The sequence below is a fragment of the Danio rerio genome, chromosome 20, assembly GCF_052040795.2.
Source record: "Danio rerio strain M-AB ecotype USA chromosome 20, GRCz13ab, whole genome shotgun sequence".
Lineage (NCBI taxonomy): Eukaryota > Metazoa > Chordata > Actinopteri > Cypriniformes > Danionidae > Danio > Danio rerio.
In genome coordinates this window covers 39952951-39977818 of record NC_141040.1, presented here as the reverse complement: position 1 = coordinate 39977818, position 24868 = coordinate 39952951, and the positions used below count along the sequence as shown (strand labels likewise).

General features: G+C 35.8%; 2 protein-coding genes and 1 long non-coding RNA gene across 8 annotated transcripts in view; 2 read left to right on the top strand and 1 right to left on the bottom strand.

Annotated features, from left to right (window-relative positions):
• adgrf3b (adhesion G protein-coupled receptor F3b) overlaps nt 1–24868 on the top strand; it is a 671400-nt gene that overhangs the window by 363478 nt on the left and 283054 nt on the right. The gene's annotated exons all lie outside the window — the stretch shown is intronic.
• Nucleotides 1–24868, top strand: part of tnfrsf21 (tumor necrosis factor receptor superfamily, member 21) — a 43930-nt gene that overhangs the window by 14046 nt on the left and 5016 nt on the right. Inside the window, 3 exon segments of one of the 6 annotated variants that reach the window (NM_001444005.1) lie at nt 2911–3317; nt 10882–11147; nt 24650–24863. In NM_001444005.1, coding sequence (NP_001430934.1) covers nt 3314–3317; nt 10882–11147; nt 24650–24863 — 484 coding nt within the window. In that variant the 5' untranslated portion in view covers nt 2911–3313. 6 annotated transcript variants of the gene reach the window in all.
• The window catches only part of LOC141379381 (uncharacterized), a 100234-nt gene continuing 93949 nt past the window's right edge, over nt 18584–24868 (bottom strand). The window contains exon 3 of the long non-coding RNA XR_015518824.1: nt 18584–18722. This is a non-coding gene — a long non-coding RNA (uncharacterized LOC141379381). The remainder of the gene's footprint in view (nt 18723–24868) is intronic.

Below are 24868 nucleotides of genomic sequence, written 5' to 3'. Positions count from 1 at the left end.
GTGAAAAAAACAACATGAAAGCACACAGTAACAGGGCCCCTGAACTGGCATAGCAATGGTAAAATTGACTTCATATTTTACAATTCATGAATGGTTGCTCACCAAGCTTTAAAAAACCTTGCATTTGCTTATCAAAAAAGGACCATGCCATTGACCAACTTAAAGCTGCTATATGATATATGGGTCTAAACCATGCATACATGTTGCTTATTACACACACAGGGATGTGCAGCAGAGCAGCACATAAATATTTTTAAATAGGGAAAAAACAAAGGATAAAAATGTAAAAGATTATTACCATATACATAAATACAAAACTGCTTCCTTATCCCACATCTTTTTTACCTCAAGGGGCCCTGGTGGAATTCGTCTCATTCTGTACATGGTCAGCTTGCTCTTAATCCTCCTGCAATATAAACTTTGCAGTGTAATTAGCAAATCCTCCATGGTGTCTGCATCTTGCTCTTAAAGAAAATAGGAGATGAGACTCTGGATTAATGAACATTATGCCCAAAACACATCCATAACTCATTAAGAGAAAAAGGACAACAATTTTAGACCATGCGCCGGGTGTGCAGACTGTTTTAACCAATCCTCAAAAAATCAAAAGTGGATTTGGACATGCCCTAAGCGAACCTACACCATATGCTTTAGACCAGTGCTCAATCCTGTTCCTGGAGATCTACCTTCCTGCAGATTTCAGGTTCTACCCATATCAAACACACCTGCCTGTAATTATCAAGTGGTGTTCAGGTCCTAATTAATTGGTTAAGGTGTGTTTGAAATGGGTAGCAACTGAAATCTGCAGAAAGGTAGATATCCAGGAACAGGATTGAGCACCCCTGCTTTAGACCATTAGGGTGGTGGGCCGAAGCTAAATAAATCAACTTGTATTAAATTAAAGTTGCCATGGTACCTTCCTAATTTAATAATATTTAAAAATGTATAGATAAAAATATTTTAATCGAATTAATAATTTTATACAACTTTTACATTTTATAATGTACATCTTACAATAGAACCAAAAACAATCTCCTTTATAACACAATGGAGTTTTTTTAAATTTACATAAATAATACATTTTCACCTGATAGTGTCCTAATAGTGTTTTTAGCAATGTTCCACACATACATACCTGTCAATAACTTTAATAAAAAAAGTGTTTTAGGGTTTCATGACCCTTTAAAAAAAATTTATTTATTCACAACATTTTATCGAAACATTTAATTTAAGTTTTGCTTTTTTGTAGCTGAGCCAAACCAACCAACCAACCAACAAACAAACAAACAAACAAACAAACAAACAAACAAACAAACAAACAAACAAACAAACAAACAAACAAACAAAGAACCAAAAACAAGCAAAACAAACAAATGGCTATGTCAAATTAGAAAGGATGATCTCTGTTTGAGGGTGCTTTCACATCTAGACTTTTGTTTCGGAACCTATTTCGTTTGCCCAGTTAGTGTGGTTCGTTTGGCATATGTGAATCCAGCAATCGCGTTTGGATCCGCGCCAAAACAATCGCTCCGAGATCGCCTGAATGAGGTGGTCTTGGCTCGACTGAAACAAACTCTTGAGTAAATCGATTGTAGTGAAAAAGCGATACGATCCGAGCCCAGCTGTATCAAAGTGTATTATGGATATGTTATAGGCAAATGGTTATATAAAGAGAGAATGATGCGTAGGGTGAGATGTCATTCTTACCGGTAATTGTGAGTTTTGGGTAAAATACGAAAGTGAAAGCATGTTGAACTGTTAACGAGAGCTGTTTATTCGTTAGGAAAATTGACCGAACTGCAGTAGTTTATCTAATATTTCTCTCTATAATGTACACTACTGTGTATGAGAAAGTCTTACCTCTGCTCTATATTTAGCGACAACGTCTGAGGGTGTCACCATTCAAAATTAAAGCTCATATTATCGCTTATAATGTCTTATTGCTCATCATCGTAAATTAAAATAAGGATGCATGACAGCTGAGCGGGACTCTGCAAAATAAATCTTGAAACTCTGACCCATGTAAAGGGAGTTTACTCACACATGACTTATTTTAGCTATTTTGGTCCGTTTAGAAACTTTGCCGTGTGAGAGTGAATGTTTGAATCCCTGTTTTGAAACAAATGAATCGATTCACAGGTGTGAAAGCACCCTAACAGATTTGCCTTAACCTTCCCCATCATCTCTGATTGGCATCTCTGACATAAATAATACAGCCCATGATGTGATAGCTCTAATCTCATTTGATGTGATGAATTTTGTTTTTATTAAAATGTATTCGAAAAATTGGTTGTTGTGTACAATAGCATTGAACTACTAAACTGCTAAAAGAAAAAAAAAACATTTTACACTAAAAGTATTTAACCAAATAGGTGATATTTGGTAAATAGGTGTATTTTTGCTCTATAATAAAATACTTTCTTCCATTCCAGCAAATCTGTAAGTTAAACATTCATAGATTTTATTTCCCCGGAAAAAAATAAACATTGGTGATTTCAAAACATTGCTCTGTTTGTTTGAGAATGCATACCAGCCCAGCATAGCAACAATGAATCAACCAATTGTTTGAGTTTAAAACTGACCAGTGGCTGTCAGGGGCGTGTCCTCATACAGGGAAACTTATGCAGACTTTACATCCTTGAACTTGAACTGGATTAAAGAATGGCATTTATTGAGTTAAAAACAAGTGACAATGAGTAAATAGTCTGATAGGTGCAATATACTCAGACCCAACATTTTATAATGTGAAAATGGCATAATGATATTCCAGTACACTAGATCATCTGTGGATGAGTCATCACATCAGTGCTCTTAATCCTGTTGATTTGCTCCAGAACCACAGTAATATATTGAGAACATCAGCAGTTGTCTGAACAAGTCCATTATCAAGATCACTTCTCATTTTCTGTCAGTTGCATTATCAAACAGAAACTGATCTCCTTCTGTTTCTCATTCTGCTCATTGAATATCAAATGCTTTACTTCCCTGGGGCTTCTTTTTCTCTTTTATTATTTATTTCGCACTCTCTGACCATTGACCAATAACCTTGGCGTTACTATGCATCAGAGGCTACTACAGTCAGTTAGTTAGAACTGTGGTGATGGACACCAGCTTATATCGGGCTCGGATATCTGTCTTTGTGTCAATGACTGCGCTTCAACGGTGAGCAGCTGGAACCAGATTATACCAGTTCTTTGTGGTTTGAGAGCTAGAGGAGTTTATCAGTGGACATCCACATAGCAAATGAAAGGAAGGACTGCCATTGTATATTCAGCAGGGATCTCATGCTTGAGCAAACCCTTAACCATAAGTAATGGGTGAGTAACTCCTGTGTAACTTATCCCATGTCTGGTATCTTAGATTTTATGGTTTGTTTAGGTGTGTTGTTTCCAAGCATTCAGACTTAAAATATAAGGCAAAACACAATAAAATAAGTACAAATGTCTTAGACTCACAGCAACTGGGAATGTCATAGAGATGTTTGGCTGAGCTATTTTGAGATGTTAGATGAATTTTGCATGCAGAAAAGCTGTCAATACTGCAGTATAGTGGTATAATAACTTGCAAATATTAAGTGAAGTTGTGTTGATCATTGCACTACTAAATGAATCCACTGCGACATCTTATACCCTCATGTGAACATACCAATCATATCTTGTGGCTTTCTGTGGTCATTAAAAATCCCATGGCACTTCTCGTAAAAATTAGGGGTGTAACCCCAGTGGCCAAAATTCTGGCACTCCGTAACACTCCTGGCCAAATTCCTTTCATCGGCCCTTATCCAACATGGCCTCCCAATCATCCCCATCCACCAAATTGGCTCTATCACTGTCTCTCCACTCCACCCTTAGCTGGTGTGTGGTGAGCGCACTGGCGCTGTTGTCCTGTGGCTGCAATCGCATCATCTAAGTGGATGTTGCACACTGGTGGTGGTGTGAAGGGACCCCTGTCATGATTGTAAAGCGCTTTGGGTGTATGGCCATACACAATAAATGCACTATATAAATGTACACATTATATTACATCTTCACTATTGAAGTAAAGATTTGCCAAGAACTAAGCTAAAATTTTACTAAACAAATGTCACATTTAGGGACAGTTTAAGAGCATATTGGCCTTTAGCTATAGCAAACGCATTGGCCCCATTTATTTTATTGTCTCACAAAAGTAGCTCTTTTTTCTATTATTATTATTAACAATAATAATAATAATGTGCTAATTTTTACATGTACAAGTTACACAGGTATGATTAGTCAATCAATTACAGAAGGTTAGAATCTTTTTGTTTTTTTCCCTCTGATATATTGTTAGGACAAAGCTAGTGCCAATATTTCATTGCTCTGTATTATTACTGTCGTTTTTATAAAAGGGGAAATTCATTAATTTAAAAGTTTGCTTTCTAACTGGTTCAATTAGACTTAAAGCATGTTTTTTTTAGAGATAGATACTGTATAGAAATGGACATTTTAATAACTTGGTGTCTTGGCTATTTTTGTGATTTGGTTGCACACTGTTTTGGTTATGAAAGGCAGGTTTACGCAGGCGTGCGGTGGCAGCCGAGACAGCGCCTCAGTTATGAGTCCATCCTGCATGATTCCGCCTATCCTGAGCTCTCTCTTACTGCATGTTAATAACGAATACTATTTGAATTTTATTTTTTATTCTATGATGCGCTTGGTTAGCCTACCTTTGACTGGACTTTCCTCGCGGTAGAGCTGAAATAAGGATCTGTCCTGGGAAATAAGGGACTTTTCTGGAAAAAAACAGGACATCTGATCACCCATACTGAGGACTAAACAGGAATATTCAAAACTCTGATTGAGCTACAGCCACTATGAGCCACTCTAGTTTAGCAGCGTTACTGTTTTTGAACAGTAGTGAGGAAAACTTTACGTTATCAACATGCGAAAACATAATGCAAATAGGCATTTCCTGCATCATAAAGCAAATTAATTCATCAGCCATTCAAGGGCCCCCTCCTCTCGTGGGCCCTGGAGCTTCAGCTAAGCCTAGCCCTTATGTTAATCTAGCCTTGGTCACATTGACAATCTAGATAATCTACAATCTACTAAAATTATTTTTACTATATTGTAGTATTTTGAACTCTAAACAATTGCTATGACATTACTAGACATTACTATTAATTAAAATTAAGACCTGTAGAACTGAAACAACTATTTTAATATTATATATTATGTATTACAACAAATTTAATAAATAAGATGTCACGATGGCGCAGTGGGTAGCACAATCGTCTAGTGAAAAATACTCTCAGTAATGATTTCAAATCACACTGATCTGAGCTAAACTGAATTGAACGGAACTTAAACACTAAAAACTGAACTACCCTGTTCCAGTTACTGTGACCATTTATGTGAAGCTTCTTTGACACAATCTACATTGTAAAAGCGCTATACAAATAAAGCTGAATTGAATTGAATTGAATTGAAAAAAAAAACACAAATTATTCAACCAAGCTCGTTCGCCTCACAGCAAGAAGGTCGCTGGTTGGAGACCCGAATGGGTCAGTTGGTATTTCTGTGTGTATGTTCTCCCTGTATTCGAGTGGGTTTCCTCCAGATGCTATGGTTTCCCTGAGCTAAAATTGGCCATATTGTATGTGTACGATTGAGTGTGTATGGGTGTTTCCCAGTGTTGGGTTGCAGCTGGAAGGACATCCGCTGCGTAAAACATGTGCTGAATAAGTTGACGGTTCATTCCACTGTGGCGACTCCAGATTAATAAAGGGACTTAACCCAAAAGAAAATGAAGGAAAAATTAGAATAAGTATTATGTAGAACCTAAATACTATTTACTTGAAATCAATTGATGATATTTGGAAAGTTACTAGACACAAAAAATGTAATACAGGTAAAAGAAAAATTAATGACCTTCTCATGATCATAAATTGTGAAAAGAATATCTAATTATTTAGTTAGAGTTATTTAGTTTCACCCAAAAAAAACTTTTTTACGGTGTTTTTCTCCCTCACGTTCCTTCACGTGAACAATTTCATTGTTTATTGACTTCTTCGAGCAAAGAATTTATTACTTGCTGAACATTTGAGTTTAAACGAAATAGCAGAGCCCCCTTGAATCATGCTAGAAAGCACAGGTAACCTTTGCACAGCCGGCTGCCTTCCAAACACAACACAAAACATTTCCCTAATGCATTCAAGGTGTGTAATTGGGCGGCCTGAAGTGCATGTGTGTCCGTTTACTACATTAGGGAAATAATGGCCATAAAGGGCCGCATGGGAAACATATATAAAGATGAAGGAGCGATCGTACAAATAATGAATTCTTTCATTGGAGGTATAACAAAGCACGCATAGCAGAGATCAAAGACGTAGAACCACCCGCACATACGCCCCATATAACAACCTCTGCAATAGGTGTTATCTATAAAAGCCCACTGCCCAGAATCAGGGTGGGCTGGGGCTTTTATAAGAGACGATTAGGAGCTTCATGGGTGAGCTCAACTCTGCCAGCATTTTGTATAAGAGGCAGGGAAACTCGGGGGAAGCTTGTAGGATCCCCTGGTCTCCATCACGCCAACGGTTTCATTGTTTTGATGGGGAAGTTGTAATTGTGGCGGCTGGTATCATGTATGAGGTGTCAGGGATTTATGGGAGACATTCCGGCAAAGCCACCACGGCGACTCACTGAGAGGGGGAAGTCCTGACTTGCTTTGTTTTGCAGCCAACCTAGACCTGTTGCAGCTGGTTCACCACCTCGTTTGAATCCTCATATGAAGATGTTAAAGGCTTTGTTCCATTGTGAATGGCTATTGGTGGAAAGATATTGTCGTTGCACATGCAAATGATTCATAACGTGTTCCTGCACTTTCACAAAATACTTTGAAGAATATTAGAATCCAGTGGCCATTGCCTTACATAGTACTTACATAGTATCCTTCAACAGAGAAAAAAAAAAAAAAAAAAAATATATATATATATATATATATATATATATATATATATATATATATATATATATAGTTATTATTTTGATAGACAGACAGACAGACAGACAGACAGACAGACAGACAGACAGACAGACAGACAGACAGACAGATAGATAGATAGATAGATAGATAGATAGATAGATAGATAGATAGATAGATAGATAGATAGATAGATAGATAGATAGATAGATAGATAGTGACAGGGATGGATGGATAGATACAGACGGACAGGGATGGATGGACAGGGATAGATAGATAGATAGATAGATAGATAGATAGATAGATAGATAGATAGATAGATAGATAGATAGATAGATAGATAGATAGATAGATAGATAGATAGATAGATAGATAGATAGATAGATAGATAGATAGATGGATAGATGGATGGATGGATGGATGGATGGATGGATGGATGGATGGATGGATATTGATAGATAGATAGATAGATAGATAGATAGATAGATAGATAGATAGATAGATAGATAGATAGATAGATAGATAGATAGATAGATAGATAGATAGATAGATAGATAGATAGATAGATAGATAGATAGATAGATAGAGACAGACAGGGATGGGTGGATAGATACAGACGGACAGGGATGGATGGATGGATGGATAGATGGATAGATGATAGATAGATAGATAGATAGATAGATAGATAGATAGATAGATAGATAGATAGATAGATAGATAGATAGATAGATAGATAGATAGATAGATAGATAGATAGATAGATAGATAGATAGATAGATAGATAGATAGATAGATAGATAGATAGATAGATAGATAGATAGATAGATAGTAGCAGCACATGTTCTCCCAGCAGTTTAGAAAAATAGCCTTCGGGATTGGAGCAGCCAAACCATCACGCTGTGCAATCATAAAAAGTTAGAGCATCACGCGACCCGTCAACCTCGACCTAGATCCCTTAAACAGAGCCTCTCCTCCTCTAACACGCTGTCATAGCAGGGCAACCTCTGGAAACGACAGGCGATAGGATGGGCATCCCGCAGGCCCTGGCATTTTCAGATCCGCTGTACAGTCTGTGGCACGCTATCCTCCAGAGAGCGAGGGAATTTGCTACAGATGGATCCCAAATAAGACAGATCTGGCTTATAGATAGATGCTTTAATACATTTCAGCAGCTGTTTTCCCCCACAGTCATCCTGTTATGTCCAATCATCTCGTCACGTTTATTGTCAGCAGAGGCTAATTTAATGCAGATTACATTAATCTGTGTTGTTTTATATTAGATGCTTTAGATGGTTAAGTGATGGTGTTTTGAAAGTTTACTTGAATTTTTTTGCTTACTTAGATGAAAGTCTCTAGGAAAGTTATACAGAAACTGTAGAATAATGTCATTATTTAGTGTTAGTTTACAGTTTAATAATAACAATATTAATTCCTTGCATTTATATAGCGCTTTTCTAGACACTCAAAGCATTTTTGGGGGGAATCTCCTCATCCACCACCAGTGTGCAGCATCCACATGGATGACGCGACAGCAGCCATATTGCACACCTCACACCTACTGATTGGTGGAGAGGAGACAGCTAATTATGCTAATTATGATATGGTTAGAAGGCCATGATGGATAGGGCTCTACTCTTTTTCGAAGGACATTCTGGAAATTTTAACGACCAGATAGGGTCTGGACCTCGGTTTAACGTCTCATCCGAAAGACGGCCCTCACCGAGCAGTATAGAGTCCCCATCATTATACTGGGGCATTAGGACCCACACAGACCACAGGTTGAGTGCCCCCTGCTGGCCTCACTAATACCTAGCTTTCCCATGTGGTCATATTTCCCATGTGGCGCAGCCCTGCTTAGCTTCAGTAGGAAACCATGTGACAGTAGCAGAGAGCTAGCTGCCAGCTAATGTACTTCTATTTCACTGTTTATTGGCTAATTAATTGGCTTTCTGGTTACATTCTTTTGGAAAAATGTATACATTTCAGGTAACATTTATTTTATTTCAGGTTATGAAAATGTGCCATGTTTTAGTTTTTTTTTTGTGAATTTCTGCAATTTTTCAAGAAACTGGGGATTTATTTTACATGACATTATTATTTTATCATTCATCTCTATGGCACAATTTATGCTACATGACATTCAGTACAATTTACACTGTACAAGTTCAACACTGTACATTCAGATCCCTCACCTCGAGCTTGAGCAATAGCAAACATGATTAGAAGGTTTCAAGTGGAAATATGCAGCATGCATGCAAATAGTGTGAATTAAAACACAATATTCCACACAGGGTTCCCTGGCTTTGCATTCAGGAGTGACTCTTCGAAGAATTCCCTAGGAAGCAAGTCTTTGTCATGCTACACCAAAGTATATAAACACAGGAATCAATCTAGGTCATTGCAGTGACCTTCTCCATGGGACATCATGTCCACAGAAGCCGCTGGCAGACTGTAACTCTAGATTTCTGCTCTTCTGCATAGACATTCACTGTGTCTACACTATACTGCACCAACAGCAGAGCATGCTAACTACATTTACAAGACTTATAACCTTATAAATGATTTTACATAGCAGAAGCAAAAGTCATATATTTTTGGTTGATAAGACTATTTAATCTGGCAACTCTTAGTAATAATAGCTTAATTCCAAAGTATTCTTGTTTTTGTGCTTAAGCAAGGGCTCCACACATAGTATGTGTGATGCTAATTTTGAGAGCAGAAAATTCAGGGCTGTGTTAAGATGGCAATTTCGAAAATGTTTCTATAGTACGCAGCAGGCACAGGACATCAGCATGATATCAGATTGATGTTTTACCCCAACATTGTAAGACATTGCATTTTGTTTGGAAATGAAAATCAGGTTAACCTCTGAACCTAATGTCAATGTCCAACGTTGAACAGACATTGCATGTTGGTTACTTTCCAATGCAACCTAAAAACAACAAAATATGAGCATCTAATGATGTTACAGGTTGACGTTTTGACTTTTGTTGTCAGACGTTGGATTTTGGTTGCCATACCTGATGAATAAATGTCAGTATTTGACGTCAATATGATGTTGGTTTAAGATGTTGGTCATTTTACAACATAACCTAAACTCAACCAAATATCAGCAATTTGTGAATAAACATAAAAAATCTCGTCCGTGTGTATATTCTAAAGTAAATCATGTCACACATACAAATATAGTCTTCAAATTTTGCAACTTCATTCGCTGTTGTGCTTGTTGATGCATTTGCACAATCAAATGTCATGCATTTCTTAAAAAGATTTTTGACTCTGTTTGCCTTTCATATCTTTGTAACCGCATGTAAAAAATTATGCGCAGCTCCCTCATGTGCTTTTTATTACCATTGTTACCATTTTATTTCGGTCTTATCATGCATTCCAAAGTGTCTCTTGTGACCACTTGCATTACGATTTAAGACCCCTCCCTTTATTTTGTCAAAGACTTTATTACTTTTGTGAAAGTATTCAGCACAACACAAAAATAATGTGAGTAGTAAAACAAAAAATAAAGTAAAATGGATACCAACTATGACAATGAGGATAATTTATGGGCCTTGGTACAATGTAGTAAAGTTTGAATGCCTTGCATTGGTGTGCTTTTTCACAACATGGGTTGTCACACACATACACATGCGACCATATGATCATTATTACTGCCACTAAACTTTTCAACGTCGTTGTGTATAACTAAACAACGTTGTTTATCAGTAAACATCACATGGGTTGTCACACACATGCACACGCGACCATATGATCATTATTACTGGCCCTAAACTTTTAAATGCCGTTGTTTATCAGTAAATGGCACGCTGTATGGTAATATATCAGTAAAGCTTTCCAAAGGTAAAACGTTTTAAAGCATTATATGGTTCAAACCGCAGCTTACAGCTGATAAACACAGGATTGACCTTTCCTCTCGTTTTCCAGGTGTTGACATCCTGAAGTTGGTGGCAGCTCAGATTGGCAGTCAGTGGATCGACTTGTATAAATCTCTGGCCAGTGCCACAGAGCGAGAGGTGGCCGCCTTTTCCAACGGCTACACGGCGGATCATGAGAGAGCATACGCTGCTCTACAGCACTGGACCATACGAGACAGCGACGCCAACCTGGCCAAACTTATCAATGCTCTTCACCGCCAACGCCGCATTGACGTGGTGGACAAGATACGCAGTGTCATGGAAGACAATCCTCAGGTGAGCAGCTGTTAGTTTGAAGTTTATAAACGTTTCTGGTTACAGACACCAATGGAGATGAAGCAGTACAGTGTGAGGTGTGTCTCATGTGAGCTCTAGGTGAAACAGCATGCTTTATATGGAATATAATAACTTTATTAGACTAGTGATTCAACTTGAGTCAATTTCTCACGTAAGAGGAGAAAAATATTGAGGAAGCTGTTATTTTATTAAAGGAACAGTTCACTCAAATGTGACATTTGTCATCCACTTGTTCTAAATTTCAAGTTTCTTTATTCTGTCGCACATAAAAGTAGATATTCTGAAGAATGCTTGAAACTTGTAGTGACTGGCTATTTTTCCCCTACTATATATGTCAATGGCTACCAGTTTATTGTCGTTAGTTAATGCATTAGCTAGTTTTAATATATGAGACCTTACTGAGAGGTGTTTCCTTTATTCATTCATTTTCCTGCGGCTTGGTCCCTTTATTTATCAGGGGTCGCCACAGCAGAATGAACCGCCAACATATCCAACATTAGTTTTAGACAGCAGATGCCCTTTCAGCTGCAACCCAGTACTGGAAAAATCCATACACACTCATTCACACACACATACACAACGGCCAATTTAGTTCATCCAATTTACTAGTTCATAGGTTTTAGTTCATACAAGTGCATGTCTTTGGACTGTGGGGGAAACCGGAGCACCCTGAGGAAACCCATACCAACATGAGCAGAACATGCAAACTCCACACAGAAATGCCAACTGACCCTGCCGGAACTCGAACCAGCAATTTTCTTACTGTGAAGCGACAGTGCTAACCCCTGAGCTGAGGTGTTTCCATTTTGTATTTTTATGGTTTACATTATTTTTATAGAATTTTAAAAACATGTTATTAGTAAAATATTAAGAAAGGAGGCACGGTGGCCAAGTGGTTAACATGGTTGCCTCAGAGCACAAAGGTTGCTGGTTTGTATCCTAGCTAAACCAGGAGGAGTTGCTGTCTGGATTTTGCACATTCTTTCGATGGTTATTCCTCCAGATGCTCTGGTTTCCCCCACAATCCAAAGACATGCTAGGTTCCTGAAAGGGCATACACTATATAAAACTACTGCCAGATAAATTGGCGGTTCATTTAGCTGTGGTGGTCCCTGATAAATCAGGAAATAAAGGCTGAATTATACTTCTGCGTCAATAGCACACATATGGTTCGGTGAAGCCTTTATGTGGTCGCATAGCCCTGGCCAAGGCGTACCTCTCAAAAATTGTAACTACTGTACACATCGCAACAACGCATAGTGCAAGCACTGTGATTGGTAAGCTTGTTATCCAGTGAGAGCCGCCAACCCAATAGAGCGACTGTTTACAAGTGTCGAGTCTTGTGAAGGAGCTCCAGATGGAAACTTTTGTTTTGTGTTTACCTTATGATTAAAGTTGTTGCACGTCCGCCAGTTCCTGCCTCTGAATGAGCGTGTTTTAGATAGTTGTCGCGTTCGAAAAAAACAAAACACCTGCAAGGAAACTCGACACAGAGGAACATAAAAACTACTGACAGCTAGCGTTTCAGAAGTGCTATTGCAGAGCAACACAAACAGCACACAGAGGTATAAATGCACGACTACGCGCAAGGCAGGCGATGTGGGTCACGCAGATCACACAGAAGGATAAATCCCCCGTAAGCCAATTGAAAGCAAGTTAGAATACTAAGAAAGAATTTATTACTTTTTGTATTCAACAGAAACCACAACATGAGAGATTAAATGATTACAGCATTTGTTTTTTATAAGTGAGTTTGTTCTGTTTGGCTTTTCATAGTGTTTTCTTGCTATAATTAAAAAAAAATCACAAAATTCCCTTATAAGTTGCACTTTTGTTGTACTTTATCCACTTGTGTATGTAGATTTCAATTACAATACATATTTTAAAGTCCATTCTCTTAAAATTAGTTTTATCTTCTGCCATAAAACCATATATCTCTACTTCAGCAGCAATTATATACGCTGAACTTAAGTTTTATTCATATCTGTATTCTGAAATTTTTCAGATGCATGCAAATTGGCCTAATATAAACAAAACTTAGATTTTTGTGTAAACTATCCCTTTAATTTTTTTCACCCTATTCACCCGCAGTGTGTTAGCAAACATTAGACCTGTCTTGTCATGGTCAATCCACTGGCTGCTGTATAAGCTTGGCTGCAATAATGGATCCAGTAGTCATGTGTACACACTCTTACATAACACACACACACACACACACCCCAGGTCTAATAACACTATTGGGATAATACGTGTACAGAAGAGTAAACAAACCACATGAGAGCCTTGTGACTCCTGGCTTCAGCCCATTGAGATGCATTACTAATGACAAAGGCCTGACCGGAGACGGAGGATCAGTCATCAGCTTTCATTTTAAAGTTTCAAGTCTTTTCTGTGTGCAGATTTTATAAAGGCCACTTTATTTACTCCCTGTCCTTGTCTCAAGGTTACAGTAGATAGTGCTTAGAAGTTAAGGCTTTTGAGCTAATTTTGATGTCACTGATAGGACCAAGATATAGTGAGATAAAGCTCTCAGGCTTCCTTATACAACTGGCTGTCAACACCACCTCATAATCAGCTAACTGCCAGTGAGGGTGTTGACTTTCACTGGACTTACATTTGTGAAAGTGGAGCAAAGTCAGCTTTCTGCTGAGCACATTATGTTCAAGCAGTTCTCTACACCAGTCACCGTGTTTTGTTTAGAGGTGCCATAGAGTGCATTGAGTCAATAGTGTTCCCTGATATCTACATAGTAGTAATATGATGGAATAGGTTATTCAAACATTCTCCAGAACTGGTTTCATTTGCGCATTTATAATCAAAGGAATTAGCACTAGAATCAAATGCATGCTTTTGACCATATTTGGGATGGTCATGAATATTAATAAGCTCTACTCTGACATTCCGCAGCTCATGTTAAGCCTGTTTTGCACCGCATTCATGAGCAGAGCATGAGCAGCGTGTTTTTTCGTCGTCCATTTAACAGATTAGAGCTTTCATAATTTGCCGCATTGCTCACGCTTAATTAAAGTGACAGTTCATTAATAATGAACAAAAACACATTGAATGACAGTAAAAAGTAAAAATTTTACGCAATAAATGCATCGATAATATCCACTGATGTTTATATATTTAATCAAATGAACTCAAACAATTAAAATGAGCAACAAATAGTTAGTTGTGCTCGAACTACAGAACGAAATTTAAAAACTATTTTAGTTTTTGCTGAAGCTGCACACTAGTTTGATCATGTATAAATATTATTATAACTATATTGCATTATGACTAAAGGCCTACACCATCCAGACAATCAAAAACAAAATGACATGATATCACAGGCGATTTTCTTTTGACCAAGATCACCTGGAAAGACATGAATGACACTCTTTATAGAGCGAGAAGCATACAGTTGTTTAGGACCTATATAATTTGTAATTATAAAAAGGGTTGCAGGTTAAGGAAACAGCATAAGTGGAAGTTGCCGCAGGCTGCAGATGCAGATGAAACGTAAAAAGTGTATTTATAGATAGATAGATTACTAGATAGAATAGACAGAGGTAGATTGGTCTGTGCAGTAGCTGCCGATGAGCTGCGCGCTGCAGACACAGTCGGCTTTTGCTCTCCATATGTGCTGTGTATGCGCTGCTCACACGCTACTTGCGCTTGTGGTGTGAAACAGGCATTAGTGCTCTTACACACTCACACAGATAGCATGATGAACTCTGAAAATTATGTGTGCAAAATAATCATATTTAATTTGTCAAAAAATAAATAAATAAATAAATTAAAAAAAAAAAAATATATATATATATATATATATATATATATATATATATATATATTTATTTATTTATTTATTTATATTATAATTATTTTTTAAGTTAATTATATTAACAAGTATTCAAATAAAAATGTCTGTGTGTAATTTTTAGGTCTTTTTAATTTAGATTTTTACTCTAAAACTTTTTTAAAGTATGGCAAAAGGGATGATAAAAATACATATAATTTAATTAAACTAAGATACTTTATTAAATTTTATATACTTATTTGTTTAAAGTTGATTTATGATTTAATACATGCATTTTATTTGATCTTTTATTAAACAATTGTATTTAAAACTGGATCTTTCCATTCTATTCTTAACTGCAGAAAATCATACAAATGTCTTTAACGGCACAAGAGTGAGTAAATAATGTCAGGGCTTTTATTTTTGTCCACAGCACATGAGTATTACATGGATCTAATGAGAGCATTTTCAACTGCGCTTAAAAGGTCTGATATTGAATTAGTGATGCTGAATGAACATGGTGCCACAATCAGGGTGAAATATCATTATAAGCAGAAAGGTCTGCATTGATCAGACCCACATGTTTCTAGATCAAATCACATGCAATTCCACAGCACGCATAACACTGATCAGGCGAATGAACAGCACATGCTGGGCACAGATGCTAGTATCAGATTTAAAGTGTAGGTCAATACCATTCAGACTTTGGGTTGAGGTTTGTCATTTGATGCAGAAAAATGTCTGGTTTATGGATAGAGTGTTTGTATTTATTACCTAATATTTAGCTTCAGTGGGACTCATTTGTAGTTATCATTATGAGATATATCGATGAAAGAGATGAATAAAAAATAATACTTTGTATCAGGGGTGAACTGGAACATTATTTGCCTGGTTATTGAACATCATGCCACTTGTGTGATAAGTGATGAGCATAGGCATGGCGGGGGGTGGGAGTTGTGGGAGAGCAATAAGTAAACGAAGATGTGGAAAAGCAATCGGTAAGTAAAGAGCGGGGAGGAAGGGGGTTGAGAGAGTGATCAGGCAAGTTACAGGGAGGAGGAGGCGGTGGGTTTGGTTCATTTTCATGTTGGCAGGCCAGATTGGCTATCATACCACCCTATGGCCAGTCTGCCTCTGATTTGAATCTATTCAAAAATACTTTCTGCCGTCCCATTTATAGTTGATTGGATCATAAGGTTTTTGTGGTTTGTTAGTGGGCGGCGTCTTATAATTGACAAGAGATAGAGGAAGTTATTTTATTCATTAATTTTCCTTCGGCTCAGTCCCATAGTTGCCACAGTGGAATGAACCGCTAGCTATTCCAGCATATGTTTTAGGCAGCTGATTAACGCATTACTGAAAGGAAGTTATTTCAATGGAACTATAAAAAGCAATTAGTTACTTTCCTTAAAAAAGCAAGTAAACCATGTTGACTTGCATGCTGCAACATGTTGACTCTCCTTAAAAAAGGGAGTAGATTCGTTGTAACTTGGAACTGTTCAGTTGACTTTACTTATTTTTTATAAATATGCACAGTTAATTTACTTCATCATTTAAGGCAACAGGTTTACTCACGTTTTTAAGTACAGTCAACTAATCGCTTTACCGGAAACAGGCTTACTCACTTTTTAAAGTAAAACAAAATGACCTATTTACAGTGTTTTGAGAATTTATGAATGTGCAAAATTTAAACGGTTCACAAAACATTTGCGAATAAAAGAACATTTCCATTCCATGTGTAGAGAATAAATCCATCAACTATAGCATCTATTTGAATAATGACCTATCAATAACATAAAATTCCCAGTTTATTCAGAATCAAGCAGTTATCATGCAGCAATATCCATTAACCTTTATGTACTGTTGGGGATGTTTTTATCCACTCTGGGGTGATTTACTGTATTAATTTGGCCATAAAGTTTTCTTTGTTTCAGCTAGCAGAATGATTTTTGGTGACAAATCCTATTTTGACACATATTTTTAAAAAATGCTTTTGAAAAAAAAATTAATAAATTAACGATACACTTTGGGCAAATTTACTATCCTTTTGTTATGTTCAGGATTAACATCCACTGCACTGAACTGCTGTACAAATGCATCATATATAAATATATATATATATATATATATATATATATATATATATATATATATATATATATATATATATATATATATATGTATATGTTTTTTTGCATAAATCTGTTAATCAACCTCAGCTTTGATCAAAACTACTAAATTGTTTTATTTTTTTTTAACAGTTTTTAAATTATTTACTCTTTAACTGCCAAAATCACAAATGATTTCACTTATTTGCTGAAAACAAAAACACAAAATTAGGTATTTTTAATATAAAAAGGTAATCGTAAACTTTTTTTATTATTATTTTTTGATCAAAGTCTTAGAGGTGTGAAACAACATTGCCTTTGATAAAATTTTCATTATTTTCTCCCGAATTTATTGTTGGTGGCTGTTTTTGCTCAATTGAATTCCATTATAACCAATTGTTTTGATTGCAAAACCATCACACCATATAATCATACATTTTTGATTGTTGGTTGTTTTCCCTGTTGGGAAGATTTAAAATTTTAAGTAATTTTTACTGTTGATCGTCAGTTAGCACCTTTAGATCTCTGCAAAAACAAAGCTTAGTTTCTGGATTTTATATGGAGTATAACAGCAAATTAAAGTGTGTGTCTGAGTGTGTAAGAATGACCTTTACGCACTTACTTTGATGTGTCTAAGAACATCAAAATATGCATCTTAGCTCTCAGAACTACATGGAGTAAACAAAAACAAAGACTGTGCTTTTATGCCAATCAAGTGTGGTTATAATGGAAGTCAATGGGGCAAAATCAGCCACCAACAGTAATTTAGGGAGAAAATATGAATGCATCAGAGCCAATGTTGTTACTAATCATTCAAATGTCCAACACTGTAACAAAAGCTAAAAAAAAGGTCCACAATTACCTTTTACAGTATATTGAAAATACGTCATTTTGTGTGTGTTTTTAACCAAATCAATGACATCATTTGTGAACTTTTTAAAGAGTTAAAATTCTCTAATTTTTTTTAAGCAATTTAGTAGTTTTGATCAGGACTGAGGTTGATTAACAAATTTAAGCAAAGAAATAGGAAATAAATATATTTATCTGATGCATTTTTAGAGCAGTTGTATTCAGTGGATGTTTTCATCCCTAAAACAACAAAAGGGTAGTAAATTTGAACAGTGCACTGGGTTAAAAAAGCGTTGAAGGGTTAAAAAAAGTAAGGGTTCCCAATTTCAATTCCCTTGACTTTATCACATCCCTTACTGCCTAGAAAAGAGAAATTCACTTCTATGAGTTACAAAGAATACAAAGTCATACCACTTGGACTGAACTTGCAAATAAAGCTCAGAAAAAGGCCCTCAGAGAACAAACACACCCAGTGCTCCACTTGTTGTGCACACCAGCTAGACAAACATCATCTGTCCCGTGCTGCTGTTTATACACAGCATTTTGACCCGTCATAAAGAAAGAACCAGCTTTATTTCCTGAAAAGGTTCTATTGTTATGCATAACGTCCAACATTTTCTGAAGTCAGCTGTGGACCATGCACTGTATGCTGTGCTGTAGGTGGTCTTGTTGAGTCTGGATCAAGCTAATAAGATCAGCGTGGCAGTGACACAGTTTCCACATGTGGGCCGTGTGTCCTGGTGGTGATGGCACAGCGATTATGGCGGCTTTCATGTCGTGCTTTTAGACCTTTGCCAAAAGTCATTCTGCTAGCTGTGAATAGAGAAAATATTTGGGTTTACGCCCATCCTTCTACTTCTTCCTGTAACTTGTCTGAACTATGATTAGAAGTTAACATTGGAGCTTACATAAGGGAACTAATCTATTGAAACAGAAAGAACATGAGTTCTGCTGTTAGATAATAATATATGTACATGCATCGTATAATACTGTATGAAAAGGTTTGGGGTCAATAGGACTTTTTTGAATACTTGTATTTAGTAAAGACACCTTACATAGAAAGTGACAAGTCACTATATTATGACAAAAACACATAATATAGACTTCATAAAATTATTTCAATAAATTGTAAATAAGGGTAATGCAGTGGCGCAGTAGGTAGTGCTGTCACCTCACAGCAAGAAGGTCGCTGGTTCGAGCCTAGGCTGGGTCACTTGGCGTTTCTGTGTGGAGTTTGCATGTTCTCTCTCATCTAGTGCTTAAAACAAATGCTTGATAAGTTGGGGGTTTATTCCGCTGTGGCGACCCCAGATTAATAAAGGGACTAAGCCGAAAAGAAAATCCCTAAATGAATTGTAAATAAGGACAATTTCAGTTGTAATAATATTCAGCAAATAAATTCAACCTTGGTGAAGAGATTATTTCAAAAACAAACATTTTATGTGGGAAAACAAAATTTTATTTTGCTGCATATTTAATTTTGGGTTGTTTGAAAATAGCTGTACACTTGGCCTGTGTTTAATAATTCAGTATATATTTTAAACACACTATATTGATCAATATTTGTTAGTTAACATATTTACATTTGTTCACATATAAGGTACATTCTTCGTAGTAAATGATTCTAATAATAAATAATATAATCAGTTTTCAGCCAAGAACACTGACAATTGTGTGTATATGCAACTCCTTTTCAAATATTTGCCAAGTGCTGTTTAAAGGAATTTTTTCAACCCACTTTTAAAAATAATCATTTTAAAAGCTACTTTCTGATAACTAATTTGTTTCATCTTTGCCATGATAACAGTACATAATATTTTTCTACTTATTTTGAAAGATAGTATTCAGCTCAAAGTGCAGGTAAAATAGTTAACTAGGTTAATTAAGTTAGCTAGGCAAGTTCAGTTAAGTAGGGAAGTCATTGGACAACAGTGATTTGTTCTATGGCCAACCAAAGTAAAAGTTCTTAAAGGGACTAATAGTATTGACCTTTAAATCATTTTATACAATTCAAAAATTGCTTTTATTCCAGCCAAACTAACAATAAACACTTTCTTCAGAAGAAAAAATAAAATAGGTAAACAATGTGAAAATGTGAAAATTAAACAGCACACATGAGGGCTCATAATTTTGCTTTTAACCTTATATAAATTTATTATGTGTAAAAATTATACTGTATATACATTTAAATATATTTTGTTTGTGTTATATTACTAAAATGTTTTATCTGAGTAATATATGTGTATTACATAAACATTAAATAAGTTGGGTGACACTATAGCTCAGTGCATCGCTAGCACTGTCGCCTTACAGCAAGAAGGTCGCTGGTTCGAGTCCCATTTCACAGTCAGCATTTCTGTGTGGAGTTTGCTCTCCTCGTGTTGGCATGGGTTTCCTCCGGGTGCTCCGGTTTGCCCCACAGTTTTAAGATATGCATTAACTAAATTTGATGTAGTGTATGAGTGTGTATAAATGTTTCCCAGTATTGGGTTGCAACTGTAAGAGTATCCACTGTGTAAAACGGCAAACTGTGTATGCTGGATAAGTTGGTGGTTTATTCTGCTGTGGCGACCCTTGATTAATAAAGGGACTAAGCTGAAGGAAATTGAATGAATGAATATATAAATATAAATACACACACATTTAGTATGTGAAAACTTTTATTTTGGATGCGATTAATCCTCATTAATCCTTTCTCAGCACTAATATGAAACAAGTATATGTCTGTCTGTTTTTTTTGGGAGGGTATGAAGCTTTTGCAGTAGGATCTAGATAATAGATGCTGGTAAACAAGCCAGAACTGCTCGCCAGGGTGATGCATCTGTAATTGCTGCAGTCATTCCAGTTCCCCTTTAAATGTGGCTATTTTAGTATAGCTTGCATGTGCTGCGGCACACTTACTTCCTTCCTTTCAGCTCTAATACATGACTTTTTGGACAGGGTGGAGCAGTCTTATCTCCCCTCTTCGTGCTTACAGTTTCAAGGAACATTTCTCACAGGATTCAGCCATTTATTTATTCACCCTTGTGCTTTACTAAATGTGTCTAAAAGTCACTGCAAAAAAAATGAGTTTATTGTATTTGAACCATTAAACTAAACGACCATAATATCTCTGAAAACCCCAGGTATTTAATCTAATTTCATTCAAATTTTACTGTGATGCCGCATTGCTCATACTGTATATTAAGTTGCTGGAGCTGTTGTGTTGCTGTTTTACTGGCGGTGTTTGAGTTCAGAGCTGTTGTTCTCTGTGTGGGGTGACTAATGAATGACTAAATGTGCCACTCAGAGTAATGGGCTGCTTTTCTACGTGCCATTGATTATTCACCACTGATTCCATGGGAGACTTTCCCGGAAATAGAGTGCTTTACATCTTTCCTATAATTTGGATTGCCACTTCTGAAGTTTGAACACTTGCCCAGGGTTTTACAGTGCATGCTTCACTGAAGAGCTTCTGTCATGAGTTCTCAACCTGGGAGTCACCAGAGATTTCCTGCCAGTCATCAAGTGTGACCACATAACATTAATTAAACATCTTTTAGTCTACTTTCTGGCTTAAATGCTACTAGGCAACCATATTGCTTTTCTTTATATATATATATATATATATATATATATATATATATATATATATATATATATATATATATATATATATATATATATATATATATATATATATATATTTAAGAAGGTTTTACCGTTAAATAAAACCAACAAGTTAACATTGAATTATTAATAAGTGTACATCTTTGGAAATTGAGATATACATTATTAGCTTTCCATTGATGTATACTTTGTCAGGACAAGATGGTATTTGGCTAAGATACAACTTTTTTTAATATCTGGAACACTCAAAAAAATAACTCATTGGATGAACTCAATTTAATTGAGGGCAGGATTTCCATCCAATAAATTTGTTTAGCAGCACCACCACCAACAACAAAAACTATTTACACTTAAATGCAATTGAGTTGGTCCAACATGATTTTATCAAATAAAAATTTAAATACATTTGTATTTTTATTTAGGTTAAACTCAAGATTTGATAATATCATGTATGCCTATTATGTGTCGTAGGTTTCAAAGTCTCTTAGTTTTATTTGTTATCCAAAAGGTGCAAAAACCTTTTCTTATAAAGGGCCGAAAACCAAACTTGAATGAGGGATGTGGGCCGAATATATACCAAACCGAATATATCACACCATATTACATAAAATTTGCCATGGGTAATTTCCTAATTTATTCCCAAATATTTAAAAATAACTAGAAAATGTTGCTTTAAATCATCTTTCATGAGTTAGATATACAGTTGATTGAGACGGATCTCAGAACTAGTTTTAGGACAGTTATTGCTCACTGAGCAGAGCAACAAATGTCATTTTTGCCAATTATGCTGCTTGGGTGCTTCTGCAAGGTGGTAAACTCAAAGCTTTACATGAAACTCTTCTAAATCTTCAAACTAAAATAAAGATTAAACTCTAACAAGTCTTTCTGTTAACTTTAAACATCTAATATTGCGTTTATCGCCAACATTTGCCTTCTTAATTAAATCCTACACAAAGCATGCTGGGAATTACAAATCCCCTAACCAGGTAGTTGGACCAACACGATTCCTTCAGGTCGTCCAAACACAAATGGTTTAAGTTAACTCAATAGTTTACACATTTAAGTGGACTGAACATGAAACAAATAAAGTGGCCAAAGTAATGACAAGAATGGTGTGGTTTAAGCTCATTTTAAAGAGGCAGTTTAAACGAGCAGAAGTAATCATTTTTGAGGGAATGTGAGGGTTAAAAAAAATTCTGAGAAAAACACCTTTAAAAAGGTCAAACTAAGTTATTTGTCATGTACATTGCAATTTGTTATTATTGGTTTATTATTGTAATTGAAAATCACATTTAGGTCACAACTTTCGGTTTTGTGTAAAATAAATTTAATGTAGAAGTTTGATCTGTATGAAAATACTTAAAAACATTGTTGGGTATTTCTGTCTGGACAGGACAGGCTTTATGCTAAACATAATTGGATATAAAGTTAACACAATTTACTGTAGTTTACACACTTGAATCACCATTAGTTAGTCTATCTGAAGCAGGTATTGCTGTATGACAACATTTGGTTATAAAATAATTTCCTAGCAAAATAAGTAAAATGAAAAAATGAACAAAAGCACACACATTAATTTAAATGAGTCAGCCAAACAAAAAGTGCTAAATATATATTCAAAAAGTTGGCAACACTTAAGCTTCAAAAATGCTAATTTATTAAATTAAATAGGCTGATACAAGGCATGTAACGTTTCGAGCACACCTTTTAAATATATATTTAGCAAAGTAAGTAAACATTTATTTTTTACATATGTTTTTTTTTTACTTTTAATACTTAAAGGCAATATTGAGTTCATAAAAAAAGATATTGTGAAGAAAGCTGAAAACCTGTAACCATTGACTTCCATAGTAAGGAAAACAGATAATATGGAAGTCAATAATTACAGGTTTCCAATAAAAGACAGCTTTAATATATTTTTGGGTTGGAAATAACCAAAAGTTTCTTCATAAACATGATTGTTACATAGTATTAAAATGATTTTTTGAAATAAAAGAAAAATGTACAATTTAGTTGCGTTAATGTATTTTCGTCTATTGCCAAAAACATACCCATAGAATTTGATTTGATTATTTTAATCCAAATTTTTTTTATTATTACTTTTAATTTTCTTATTTGATTTTACTTTTGTTTTACCACAAATCTAACCTTTTTATTTGAAGTTTTTTTTAACCTTAATTAAAGAATAAACCACATATATATTTGTTTTATATTGAGTATATTGTTTGATGCTGATCTATCTAAATAAATAAATATCTAAAAGGCCGCCAACAATTGTCAATACAGACAAAAGAACAGTGCCAGACTAATAAAATCCAGACTACCAACTTCCTATGAAGTGACTCATTTTCGGAAATGCACCATTAATGTTCCAACACAAGAGTGATTTGCATCCAGAGGGTTTTGTGACTCTAACACAGGCCATGTGCTCTGTGGGCAGTCAATTTCTGAATCTTTTTCAACTGTCGTCTCCTGATGCAAAGGCCAGCAGAACGGGACTCAAGTAGGTGGTTCAGGGCTGAGTTTTGACCCGGCCATGGGCACATGCTGTACTGATACACTTGTAATGCCCACGCTTTATTACAGCCATCACTGTCTGTCAGCAAAGACCTTCATTCTCTCAGACCCATTACGCACATAAGAGCTGTTCCAAGAAAACATTGTTAGTCCTGATAGGATAATTCAATTCAGGTTTATTTTTATAAAGTTTTTCATTATTACATATAATTTCAAAGCAGCTTCAAACAAAAGAAGGCATGATTCTGTTTTACAATTAAGAGAAATGTGGTTATCAGAACTTGCGTCAATGTAATGTTGATGATTCACTCATTCAAATGATTGGTTCAGACTGAGTCTCCAGTAAATGATTCAGGGAATTTACATGCTGATTTAAAGTGGGTCAAAAATAGGTATATAAATATAAATATAGTAAATAAAAATAACATTTAGGTCACGACTTAAAAGCAAAAATGAGAAGCAAAATTTACTTAACTCATTAGCACTTTTACTCAAGTGCTTGATTTGTGTACCACAGGTTTTGTTGATACACTTCAGGGCTGAGAATGCATCAGAAGAATATGTGAGTCAAAGTGATGTCATTAACACAAATGGTGACTCGTCTTTTGCCGCAGGTTGACCTGAACAAGCTAATGACGGCTGTGAATGTAAGCCATTGTCTGAGCCCCAGTCATAAGCCTTTGGAGTCTCCTGGTGTGGCGGTGGAGCAGTCGCCAATGGAGCGCAGCAGGGGATTCTTTCCAGACGAATCCGAGCCGCTGCTGCGCTGTGACTCCACTTCCAGCAAAGACTCTGCCCTCAGCCGGACGGGCTCCTTTATTACCAAAGGTAAA